This window comes from Zootoca vivipara, chromosome 2, assembly GCF_963506605.1.
Source record: "Zootoca vivipara chromosome 2, rZooViv1.1, whole genome shotgun sequence".
Classification (NCBI taxonomy): domain Eukaryota; kingdom Metazoa; phylum Chordata; class Lepidosauria; order Squamata; family Lacertidae; genus Zootoca; species Zootoca vivipara.
The window spans coordinates 66,944,434-66,958,379 of record NC_083277.1 but is presented as its reverse complement, the minus strand read 5'-3'; the positions used below and the strand labels follow the sequence as shown (position 1 = coordinate 66,958,379).

The window sequence follows — 13,946 nt, the reverse complement described above, 5'->3', positions numbered from 1 at the left end:
CTGTCATAGCCCCATGTGTGTTCTTCTGATCCATGAGTAGAACACTCAAGTAGGGCTAGAATGTTGGAGGTAGGCCCTTGGCGAGAAGATTGTTTGAAGTTCATTGTGGGCTTTTTCTTCTGTTTCCATTATCTGACACAACAGCAACTTTTGACGGCGTGTATAAAAAGCTGCCCCAGTGCTACTCCTTGACAAGAACCACAACAACAACAGCAACAAAAATCACTTTCTTATCCGTACAGATAAGATGTACCCACAGTCTCAAGGTGTTTGTTTTGTTTTGTTGTTTTATTTTGTTTTGCAGTTATGGCTGCATGAAAAGGCAAGATGAAAGTACAGATTTCGTCTACAAAGGTCAGATTATTTATTTTAGTAATATTTGTGATGTTTTTCCCTTGGTGTTTTATAAAGATAGAGGCCATGTTGCAGGATACTTCATCTACTCACTATAGTACTGGAGCTACTTGCATTCTGAGAAAAGCAAAATAATAATAATTCATAGCTTGGACTTTGTTATTTTAAACCTTTGCTTATCTATATACTACTACTGAATATGTGGGAAGTAATCAGAGCCTGCCTTGATTCTATATATATAGTGGTTCAATGGCAGTATCATACCCATTGATGTTAATCTGAGGCATGGTTATTGGAAATGCGTGTGCATATGTGTGTAAATGTGTGTGTACACACTGGTCTGTTGTCATTCTGGTGACAGACTGCAGGGTGAGGAAAGCAATGGAGACAGGTAGCTTGTGGGGTGAGTGAGCAGGGCTTACAGTGGGGCAGTTTGAGCAACAAGGTAAGGTAAGGTAAAGGACCCCTGGATGGTTAAGTCCAGTCAAAGTCGACTATGGGGTTGTGGTGCTCATCTTGCTTTCAAGCTGAGGGAGTCAGCGTTTGTTCACAGACAGCTTTCCGGGTCATGTGGCCAGCATGACTAAACTGCTTCTTGTGCAACGGAACACCGTGACAGAAGCTAGAGCACACAAAAATGCTGTTTACATTCCCGCTGCCGCAGCGGTACCTATTTATCTATTTGCACTGGTGTGCTTTCAAACTGCTAGGTTGGCAGAAGCTGGGAGCTCACCCTGTCGCAGGGATTCGAACCGCCGGCTTTCTGATTGGCAAGCCCCAAAGGCCCAGTGGTTTAGACCACAGCACCACCTGCCTGGCGATGAGCAACAAGGGCAGTGTGGTGGCACAGGTGAGCTGTTGAGATTGGCAAGGAGTAAGGGGAGGGGCATACAGGAGGGGGCTTGGGCAAGGAGTAAGGGAGGGCTTTGATGAGGAGTAAGGAGTAAGAATAAGGGGAATGGGAGAGGCTTTGGGGCCAGAGGGTTGGTGGGAGAGTAGTGGGGATGGCAAGTGAAGCAAGCTGAGTGTATGTATGTATGTATGTATGTATGTATGTATGTATGTATGTATTTGTATGCATTCTATGAAATATATAATACTGATCCTTTTATATGTGGGATTCTCCACTATCATTTAGAGTGCTAAATTCTAAAGCACAGAACACTCACCAGTAAATCTACTTTGTTTTCCAAGAATTTGATAAAGTAAGTAATAAAGAGATGCTAATAAGCTCCTACAGCAAGTAGATATCTATGGAATAAACAAATATGGTCATGGGGTGTGTGTGTGTGAGAGAGAGAGTATTGACGTAAGTAGAACAGTTTCTGCTGATTTGAACGCACATTGTGTCAAGCCCCTCTTAGTGTTTCCAGAAGATTAAAATACTAAAAACAAAACAGAATGCCACTCTCTTGTTTTGCTCTAATCTTTTGAAATTCAAGGCTGTTGGAAGCCACACAGAATGCAGAGCCTGAAATTAAAGAAATATTACATCAAAACAGCAGCATCCAGTACAATTCTATGCATGTTGACATAGAAATGAGTTCCACGGACTTCAATACTGCAGCCTTTAGATTTTTTTAAAAAAAATATTTAACAAAATTTATATGCTGCTTGATTGAAAGAAAACCTCTAAGCAGTTTAATTTTATATCATATTTTTCCAGCCTCAACAGGTGGGTAAATGGATAGAGAGAACAAATAAAAAGAGTATGCAACTGGGCACAAGACTGAGTTCAGACCACAATTTGATGCTTTGGAAAATGGCTTGTGTATAGGTCCAAGCCACCTCATAGCATCAGCTTGGGATTCATCCGAGTCTATTTCATTCCCATGATTTCACCACTGGGAATTTTTTAAAAAGTTTTCCCTCCTTTTGACAGAAGTGGGGGGGGGGCAATCTACAGGCCTACTAACTCGTCCAGAGTGGATATGGCCTGCCAAATTATAGGCTAATAGTTCCAGAAGCCTTTGTGCTTTGCATATTTTTTTTTAAAAAAATTAAACTTCTACAGCATTTGAATTTGTGTGTGGAATTGGGTGGAATTTGCCAACAAGGGTGCCCCTCCTAATGGCATGACTTTCTGCCAAATTTCAGGATAGCTTCAGTTGATTTTCATGTACAGTGGTACCTCGGTTTATGAACACAATTGGTTCCGGAAGTCTGTTCATAAACTGAAGCGTTCATAAACTGAAGCGAACTTTCCCATTGAAAGTAATGGAAAGTGGATTAATCCGTTCCAGACGGTTCGGCGGCGTACTCAACCTGAAGCGTACTTAACCCGAAGCATGGTGGAACTGGTTCCGGAAGTCTGTCCATAAACTGAAGCGTTCATAAACTGAAGCGAACTTTCCTATTGAAAGTAATGGAAAGTGAATTAATCCGTTCCAGATAGGTCTGCGGCGTTCGTAAACCAAAAATTCATAAACCGAGATGTTCATAAACCGAGGTTCCACTGTACTGTAGAGGCATCCATTTAAGACTTGGCGTAGGTGGAAAATGAATTATTTTGTATCCTCTAGTGTTTTGTGAGCAACTAATATTTCACCTTCCAGCTTAGAAACATTGTTATTCACTTTTAGCAGATGTTTGTCTGCAGCATTATTTTAAATGTATACATCATTGAAGTGCCACAAAGTTCCACTTTGTTTTGTGTTACCTCACAGAGATCGTACTTCACCTCTGGCAAGCCACCCATGCTGTTTTGCCTCAGGATTTGAGATTTGTCTGAGTCCATTGCACACCCCTAACAGACAGGTGTAAGTCATGGTTTGGCCAGACCTCTGCACGCAGGAAGACTAACACAGAGATGGTTTCCCAGCCCATCTTCCTCTTTAATGCAAGTTGCTCTCTTGATCTTGCAGAGGATGTTTTCACTGCACAGCACGCAACAGTTGACTGCAACTGATTGCCAGTGGCTATAGGGAAAAATCTTGAAATGAAGCCCAAGTAACTCCAAAATGCTCTGAAGATCAGAAAGGGGGAAGGGATCTTAGAGATCTTTAATTCAATGATTATCAGGTGGAATATCATCAGTTTTAAAGGCCTCTTTCTTAGCAGTGCTGCCTGGATCAGACAGCTTTTGCTGGAGGAAGCATTAACGACTAAGGAGGCTAGAATGTTACATAATAAAAGAGGTATAATAAAAGTTATATAATAAAAGAGGTAAGATACAAAATACGGTGATACACACAGCTGTTATTCTGTGAATGGAAGGGAGGAGAGAAAATGACCCTACTTTATACGTGTTCCCACGTAAAATTCTGTCTGAGCCTGCAAAAGTATTGGAACAAACATATTGCGTTGTTTACGTTTGTTCCTGTAACTTCCTACTAAAATCCTGCAACCTTTTAATACCGCAAATGCTCTGGGTTGTCTGGTTGTTATTTTCCTTCCTCCCCCACCACTATAGCACAAGACTGCTCCCCCAGATGGCAATAATGTGGGGAAGCATTGCTGAACAATTAATGTGTGGATGGCCCAGTTTAATACCCACCACTTTTGCTGCATCCATGGTATGTTGAAGAATACACCTAAGGTAGGTAAAAAGAATCCCCACTAGATCAGAGAAGCCCCCCACTTTCCCACTTCTTGAGCCACTTCTGGCACCTCTGATGATGTTGTTCTGTCCCCCAACCCTTTGAGGCAGATTTTTTTGGAGGGGGGGACAAATGGAGCTGCAGCAGCAAGGGTGAATCAGTGGAATTGATTCCAGCCCTTCTGTTCTTCTCTCCTGGATCCAAAAGCCTTCTGTGAATAAAATAACACCACTGGATATTTTACTCAGATGAAGCATTGGATGGTTGCTTAATCTACTGCTTACACCAGTAAGAGCCTGGCAATGGGTTTGCACACACAGGTTGTTAAGACCACTCGTACATCACAAACTCATTAAGCTCATGGAATGCATAATGGCAAAAAAAGTAGTGTGAGTCACTGAAATTTGCATTTCAAATACGAGAAACTCTCACTGAATAGAATATTCCATAAACTTAGCGTACACACTGATTATGGAATCCAGGTGCAGCTGTTCTTAAAGAAATTCTGGGAGTGGCCTTGCCACCTACTTTCCCCATTCCTTTTCTCCTTTGAAATGGGGTGTTAGAAGGGGGATAGGGGAGAGAAGAGGGGAATAAGAGGGGAAAGAACTTTTGTCCTTTCCACTGAAATCTGTTCCACTTGCAAATGAGCATAATTGGATATCACCATAGATAAACAGATTAGATAGATAGGTAGGTAGGTAGGTAGATAGAGATGATAGATGATAGATAGATAGATAGATAGATAGATGATAGATAGAGATGATATATAGAAACATGATAACCTAGTTCACTGAGTTAGTGGGACCAATGGTGTTTGGTAATTTCCTGTGAAATTTGGAGAAGGGGCACATGGATTTGACACACTATATTCAAAGAAGTGTGGTCAGCAATGATCGTACAAATTTTTGCAAATTGCTCAGACAGCCTTTTTTTCAGTAAAAGGTGGGGTAGAAATGCCTCATAGAAATAAAATAAGCAAATTGACCTGATCTAGCAAGAGCACACATGGATGCTGCTCTCGCACACTGCACAGGTTAACATCAAATATTAGCCATACTCAGAGTAGATCTATGAAAATCAGTTGACTTAAATAGCAAGTTCATGGATTTCTCTAACTATGACTTAGCTTGTTGTCACCCCAAATCCAGAACAGGATCTATGTACAAAACCTGGCTTCAACGGGTATTTTATCCATGCTGGGTTGAGGTGATGTTTATCACCATAAGCAATGCAGTTTATTGAATGGCATTTTTTATTTATGCCAGCTGACTTAATTATGACATTTCTTTTGATATCCCTGAAAGCCTCTGGAGTCCTTAAGAACATTTGTGAAAATAAGCAATGGAATGAATGGGACAACACAAGATATGAATCAATGCAGATTGTGGCTGGAATATTAAATAGATTGGTTCCCATGGAAATTCAGGATGACAGATTTGTATGAGCTAGTGGAGTATTCAGGTAGCTCTAAGCTACATTGTGCAGCTCTATTCACATCTGCAAAAGAAGAGAAATATTCACTCAGTCAAATATGGGCTACCTATGATCTGGCATTTGGACATTGAAGATTTTCCTTTTGGTGAATTAGTTCCAGCAAACTAATAAATTAAGATAAAAGGATGGGACTAAGTGATGTTTGCAACATAACAAGTCTATATTTCTTGAAGAAAAAGAAAAACTCTTGAACAGGAGCATGAGACCTGTGGAATTTTTTTAAAAATTGCTTAGGCTGAGTCTGAAATTCTGGCTGCTGAACCAATGAAAGTGCAGATATGTTTTAGAAAATGGATTATTTAATGATATTTGATTTCTGAGTACACTGCCCCAGAAGCCATGTTTTGAATGAAGACAGAGTTTAGAAAATTTCAAAACAAAATAAACCAATTTAGCCACTTTGGGTTTATAAGGGGAATCAGGGTATAGATGAATTAAATAAATAAGACTAAGGGCTGGTTGAAATGTGTGGAAAATATCAATGGCCCAAAGAGTTTCTGGTAAGCAGACAATAACAGTAGTGGCGAGAGAAATATATTGTTTGGTCGAATTTCACATCAACCAAATGTCCTACTTTCTTTGTTGCTGCAGTTACACAAATGCCTCTGTGGAAGTTTTGAATCAGATACTACTTAGTCTTGAATTGAAAATCAAATGCATTTTTTTCAAATTAATTTATATTTATTCTGAATGAAATTTGATACCATTTTTCCTTATCTAAGCTAGAGAGAGGGAGACTTTGATATTGAGGTAGGAAGGGTTGGTGTATTCAGGCAAGCAGTCATTCAGATCCTTTTCAGAACAGGACAGTGATATACAAGGACTGCTTTATGTGACTATCTATATATATATATATCTCAGGTGGTTTTTCTGCAGTGGTCACCTCACAAATCAGGTGATAATGCTTTAAAACATATGCACGCACGCACGTGCGCGCGTGCGCACACACACACAGGAAAAACAAAAAACCCCAAAAAACCTTCCAGTAGCACCTTAGAGACCAACTAAGTTTGTCATAGGTATGAGCTTTTGTGTGCATGCACACTTCTTCAGATACACTGAAAATGGAAGATCTGTCATAGCATGGGTAAAAGTTATCAGATCTACATGGTGAACCAACTTCATGGCTGTCATAAAATGTGTACTGCTCTTTAATAGCACAACAAACACCATGAACACACACACACACCCCAATTTCCTTTGATATTGCAACTGCTGAGCCGGCAGAACAGAAAAAGCAGGCATATTTTATGAAGGAACGCTTTCACTACTGATGTGCCTTTCAAGGCAAGCCTGATAAACAACTGATGGGAGAAATGAACTGAAAAGAGAATATGACTTAGCCAGCATTTCGGCAACATTTAGACCCATGCCCAAAGTTCTTTGTACTCAAGGGATTGTTTAATAATTGGTGAGAAACAGTGCATGAAAGAACACAAGGCCGAATAATTCTGTGAAAGTTGTACCCACAGTTCCAAAATGCTCATTGTTTCTTAGCCTCTTACGTCCGCTATAGTTGATTCTTTTGATAGTAAGGTTATTTCCCCAAATGGGAATGGTCAGGGAACACCAGTGGATTGTGGGAGAAACCATCACTGGTAAACCGTAAAACATGTGCCACTTGGTAAAATATTTCTGTCCATTACAAGGCCGTCCATTTGACAGCATGCAGTAAGAGCACCCAAATGCATTGGGGCCAGACTGAATGGCATTCATTCGAGCTTTATATTGGGCCCCCATTTCTCTGCCTATAGGAGGTTCTTGTCAACGTTCATATGGAGGAGAAAGTGCCCACAAATGGATGCTTCTCATTCACCCTGCTACCAAACACTTCTGAAATGAAGTTAGTCTTTTTTTGATGGCCAGCCTATTAGTACCGGTATAGTGAATTTTCACACCACTGGGAGCATGGCCACTGCATCACTATTTAGTTGCAAGGCATCAGCCAACATACTATGAGCTATGTAGGCAATTATATAGAAGACCAGTCCAAAGGGAAAAGATAAAGTCTCTGCATTGGGAAAGTGTGAGACAAATATGCCCCCCCCCAAAAAAACCCAAAAAACAAAACAAAACCAGGCCCTGTTTTAGTTGGAGTGGTGCTGTGCAATTTGCTTAGCTTAAGATATGATCCAATCCTATTTGCATATCTCTTAAGATTTGGTTCCTATTTTTGCAAGCATATCCCACAGTTCCTTGTCTGAGTCAGCTTTGCTTTTAATACCAGCAGCGATTGCCACTGCTCATTAGGCAAAGCAACCAGCCATCTAAAAAAGTGTATTAGCTAGAGTCATGTGCTATCAACTGGCCACCTAGGAAAACACACAAGCCAAAGCTCCGTTATCCATAGCATCCTGCAATGTTGCAACAACAGTGAAAGTAACCCAGAAGGTGATGGACACCGAGCTGAGTGTGCGAAGCATCAATATGTGAGCACCCAGGTACAGTTCTGTGATGGGATGGGATGAATCATCTCGGAAAAAGCACTGCTATATAATGGCAGCTCACATGTAATACGGTAGGTTGTTCAAGTTCCTGAGAATGTGTTTTGGGCATTAAAGTCCTTACACACCCAGTACATAACCTTTAAAAAGGTATCAGCATCCATCCAGGAAGCAATGCAGAGTATCTCCATACAGTTAACAAATAAAACAACAACAACAACAACAACAACAATCATTATTATTAGTTGTATGTATTAGACGCTTTCTGCACAAAAAGGGAGCCAAAAGCAACTCACAAAGTGAAACCAACATTAAAAACATTATAAACACTTTGACAGAGTTATGGCTATGAAACTTCCAGTTAGTTTCTTAAAGGGTTCAGAACTGAATCAGTGTGATTCCTATAGGTGTTTTGCTACCCATAACAAATGTTGCAGCAAGGGGTGGGCTCAGGAAAACTTTTAATGATTGCTACCTGCAGAGACACCACCTTGCCGACAAAGGTCCGTATAGTTAAAGCTATGGTTTTCCCAGTAGTGATGTATGGAAGTGAGAGCTGGACCATAAAGAAGGCTGATCGCCGAAGAATTGATGCTTTTGAATTATGGTGCTGGAGGAGATTCTTGAGAGTCCCATGGACCTCAAGAAGATCAAACCTATCCATTCTGAAGGAAATCAGCCCTGAGTGCTCACTGGAAGGACAGATCATCAAGCTGAGGCTACAATACTTTGGCCACCTCATGAGAAGAGAAGACTCCCTGGAAAAGACCCTGATGTTGAGAAAGATTGAGGGCACAAGGAGAAGGGGACGACGGAGGGCGAGATGGTTGGACAGTGTTCTCGAAGCCACCAACATGAGTCTGACCAAACTGCGGGAGGCAGTGGAAGACAGGAGTGCCTGGCATGCTCTGGTCCATGGGGTCACGAGGAGTCGCGCACGACTAAACGACTAAACAACAAAACCTGCACAATAATTTGAAAATTAATTTGTAAGACTAATAAGAAGAATTATTTGTCTTGGAACACATTCTCCTATCTACTCCCTTCACCCAGCAGCCCACTTTCTAATCCACCCTTTTCCTCTGAATGTCTAGGACTTGCCAAATGAGTGGTTGAATCAAGATCAGAGCAGGCATAAAGGGAGAGTTCAATTATCACACAGCGGCGCTAGTACTTGTGAATCCCGGTTCGTTCATTTCCCCAACCCTCTCCATCCCCTCTCCCTGCCGATGTTTCAAAGCAACACTACCTCAAATCCTAAAACGGGGATGATGAATAAACGCAGGATCTCTCTGGGAGAATTAAAATGGAGGACCCTGCAGTATTAGAGTCTGAACTAATTGCTTTGATAACAGGAAGGGACCGTCTCTGGCCACAGCTGTCGAGAGGCAGAACTAAGCAGGTGGTGGGAGTTGGAGGAAAAGGAGGGAACAGATGTTAGCTACAAAATTTGGAACATCTCTACAGTCCACTTACAGTATCCCAATTTCCATCACAGTACATTGTACAAATAATTAATCTGAACCACCCAGGCCTAGGAAAGAAAGAAATTATCTATTTGCATAGCTCATGCTCGCAACGGAGAACCATTGATAATACCCTGACTAGAACAAAGTAATTTCCCATGCTTTTAACAGGCTGTTGCTTTCCCTCTCTTGGCCACTTTTATTCTCAGTTTTCCCTTTTAGCAGAGGCAAAATAATGCTGTGGCCGTTTCACAAGGACAAAGTTCTGATGGGTTTTTTTTTTGTTCCCTTGAAAGTCGGAGAATAAATTGGGCAAGCATTTAAAAAAAATGAGGGAAGCTTCCTAGGTGAAAAATGCCAGGCTTTCATTCACATAGCACTTGTCCACAATAAAAAAGAGAGAGTTTATAATGATTCTGCTAGGGGTCAAGCTATACATTAAATTTCTGGCTGCTTTCCCTTTTTTCAGAAAAAGCAGTCACCTGGGAGCCCAATTCAGGCTCGGATAATGGTGGGAGGGGGAGGGGAGGGGGGAGAGGATAGGATTAACCCTTCCTAATCAATTATTTCCTGCCAAAATTCACACCAAATTGTTATTTGCCCAGCACAGAAAGGGTTAAATTATTATTTCCCCACTGCACTGCCATCCTGATCTGAACTGGGTCCTGACACACAGCTGCTTTCTTCCTTTTCTAGTTTTTGAGAAAAGCAGTCAGCACTAAGAATGGTTGTGTGTGTGTGTGTGTGTGTGTGTGTGTGTGTGTTTAACATACCAGGTGACTTGACTCTAAAACAAAGCAGGTTTTCTTGCATCATCCATCTATTTCTTTCCATTTCTCCTCCCTCCCCCTCTCTTGGCATGCTCTGCCAGTTTCAGATGAAATTATTTGCAAATGGTTTTATTCTGAGAAATGGAGTGGTGATCCCTTTCTCCTCTGCCAAATCTATATAGTCTAGGAAGCCAGAAGCATATTTTGTTGCACAAATGGACCACATTATAGCTAGTACTTAGGCCCCAAAGCAATGCAGCATTGAACTGAAAGAGATTTTTTCACAGTTACGGTAGGAAGCAAGGTGAATCCATTCATTTAGGCCAGGGATGGGCAATTCAATCATTTTTGCAATCTGATTTGCAATCTGAATCCCCATAAGCTTGTTCTACCTTATTTCTGCATTAATCTACTGCTCTTAATTAAATTAAATTAATTGCAAAATTAAATATGTATTATTAAACACATTTTCTCTCAAAATGCACATTTTCCCATAAGTTCTCAAACCATGATCTATGTCAGTACATTTGGAACATGTGAAGAAAGGTGATGGGTAATAGAGTTCCCCTGGTCCATTTGGGCCAGAATTCACAAAAATCAAATTCATCAAGCAGCCTAGGTCAGGCTTAGCATTGTATACATATACGTAGATTGAATTAATAAGGGTCAAATTTAACACCACGCTAGGATGAACATTCCATCTGTGCAAGCATTTCCACTTGCCAAACGGAATGATCCCTCCTCTCCTCCCATCACATGCTATTTTGGGGGTTTCCTGACCCCCCCCCCCAGTCAATTTCAGGGAGTGAATTCCCTCCAGTCCATATTTTTAAAAATAACAATACTCTGTCTGTAATGTTAGGCTGATTCTTCACTGTACACTATAAGTCTTGGACTTGTATATAATGGGGGGGGGAGCTTTTTCCTTCCAAGGGTTGCATTCTTTCCTGGGCAATCTTCTGGTGGGTGGCGCCAGAGGCAAAAGTGAGCAGGGCAATAAAGGTGAATTTATAATTTACAGAATGCTTGTTTCTTCCCACTCTCCTCTCCATCCTCTGTCCAGGCAAGCACAAGCATTGTCAGAGTTGAAGGACACATTCCAGCCGGGCAAAAATGCTCAGGAAGGGTTCAAATCAGGGAACTGAGGGCTGTGGCATGGCCAGATGAGAGTCCCAAGGATCAAACACAGAAGCCTCAGGTCACCCCTGTTGTGAAAGAAGAAGACAAATGCCAAAAGCCGGGCATTTACCTGCTCCAGGGTTCGGCAGCACACACTTTCATGGCTATTACTCTCCCCTACTGCCCTTCGCTCTTCCTTATTTGCCAACATTGCTTTCAGTTTCCCCTTCAGTTTTGTATGTGTGTGAAAGCTTTGGACTGAAATCCATATAGTAATTCCACTGGTTTATCAGTTTGTATTTGGCTTTCAAACAGAAAAAGGAAAGAAAAAAGACAACAACAAAGCGGCTCATGGGATGCTTACCTTTTTGACCTCGTATTTAATGGCCAGCTTGATTCTGCTCAGACTTGGGCGATGATGCTCAGACCATGTTTGCATGTTCACATCTCCATTCAGAATAGCCTCCACTTCTTCTGTGTCCCTGCAGAGATCCAGCACACCCACCACAAAATCCTTGCATTGCATAGATAACTTCCTATAATCATTCTAATGAAACAGAGAAAAACAAATGTTTTAAACATCGCAGCTTGAATTTACTTGGTTCTACAGCCACCTACAACTTGAAGGCCACAATATATCTGTGTACAAACATAATGTGTGTCATCTGATGAAGCGCTTGCATGAGGACATATGAATGGGGTTCTTACTGTCTGACTATTGTACTCCCCTGGGCCCCTGAAAAGTTTTGTCTTAGGTTCAGAAGACCCCCAAAAGCGCAGCTGTCACCAACCTAGTGACCTCCAGATGTTTGAGAGGCTCCTACAATGTTCTACAACTTCCATCAGCCCCTGCCAGCATTGACCCGGCTCACCAAAATGCCACCCCACATTATTTTCCCATTGAAACTGGATTTATTGGGTTGTATCCAACACTGCCAGACCCTCCAAGTGTCCCTACTTTCGAGGGACGTCCCTGATTAAGAGAAGCCAGCCCAGTTTTTTATTTGATCCCGGAATGTCCCACTTTTCCTTAGGATATCCTCATTTTCATCGGAGAAATGTTGGAGGGTGTGGAGTTATCTGACCCCCCCAAACCATCTGAAGGCAATCCTGTATAGGGAAGATTTTAAAGGTTTCATTATGGTTTTTATATATCTTGGAAGCTGCCCAGAGTGGCTGGGGCAACCCAGTAAGATGTGTGGGGTATAAATAGTAAAATTATCATTATGGAATGGGACGCTCCTATTTTCACCAGAGAAATGTTGGAGGGTATGCACTGCGTGAGCAGCACTCACTTATTTTCCACCCAACCCTGTGGAACAAATTTTGAGAGTCTGGTGGAGGCTGCAGGAGAGAGGAGGTGCAAGTTCCATTGCACAAGTGGATTTCTGCTGTGTTAGTGGAACAGCAGTGTTGGATAAAACCCAATGTTTCTGCAGAAAATCCAATGAGTAAAAATATCCATAGAAATTGTAAACCTGATTTACACTGGGATTGAGGGGTGGGAATATGAGATAGCCTTTTGATAAGAATGATTTTGTATGAATGTTGTGAAACACTTGTATGCATTAGCAGCACCAAGGCCACAATAAGGCGACTTGTAGGAACATCTTTCTCCCTAGTAGGTGTGTTAAGGGTGGCATCCCTATTCATGAGCAGGGGTCAGGGTGATAAGCATTAGCTTATGATCCTTGCAGCATGAAGTGGTACACTCTAGTAAATGTGTTCGATTCATCATCTGTGGTTTACATGATCTCTTACTTTTGAAGCAAAAAAAAATCCTTCAGTAGCACCTTAAAGACCAACTAAGTTTTTATTTTGGTATGAGCTTTCGTGTGCATGCACACCAAAATAAAAACTTAGTTGGTCTTTAAGGTGCTACTGAAGGAATTTTTTTATTTTGCTTCGACTCAGACCAACACGGCTACCTACCTGTAACTCTTACTTTTGAGAAAGCAACATTCTGCACCTGAAATTACTTGAAAGGACCAGGAATGTTTGCTTCTGCAGGCACACAGATATCTACCACTATTTTTTTCTCTAGAAGGTACAAATATTTTACAAAGAAGAGTGGTAAACTATTAACAGTGTATACAATAAAAAGTTTGATCCTATGAATCAATGCTTCATTGCATGTTACTTTGATTCATTTTTTTCAAAAAGCAGACAGTGAAAGAGTTACGGAAACAAGTCACAACCAGGCTTCCCTGTTCCAAACTATGATTGCAACAAATACAAAGCACATAATTATTATACGAGACAATCTGCATACAGATGTAGAGAATGTAGCGAGAATCAAAATTGCCCAAATATGTTACAGGTGTTAAAGAACCATATTGTGGAAAGGTCAAACTGCCTCTTCAATATGTGCTAGTCTCAAGTCTGTTCTGCAAATGTAAAGTCTTCTATATTGCAAATGACAAAGGTTTCCTGTTTATGACTAGCAATCATAATGGTCAGCATTGCTTTAGAGCATGATACAAATGGTTAATTCAAATTAAACAGTTGCATAAACTCATATAATCATAGAGCTGGAAGGGACCACGAGGGTCATCTAGTCCAACCCTCTGCAATGCAGGAATCTCAGCTAAAGCATCCATGACAGATGGCCATCCAACCTCTGCATGGTAGCCAAAAAATCCTTTGATGAAAATAAAAGAATGTGAGAACAAAGATCATTAGAATGGCATGATGATGTATAATAAAGATTCTACACAATAATCCTTTGAGGGAATAATCTAGGCTTCAATGCTATCC

General features: G+C 41.1%; 1 protein-coding gene across 1 annotated transcript in view; it reads right to left on the bottom strand.

Moving 5' to 3' along the window:
• TRPC7 (transient receptor potential cation channel subfamily C member 7) overlaps window positions 1-13,946 on the bottom strand; it is a 102,049-nt gene that overhangs the window by 52,306 nt on the left and 35,797 nt on the right. Inside the window, exon 2 of the mRNA XM_060271662.1 lies at window positions 11,554-11,736. Coding sequence (XP_060127645.1) covers window positions 11,554-11,736 — 183 coding nt within the window. The remainder of the gene's footprint in view (window positions 1-11,553; window positions 11,737-13,946) is intronic.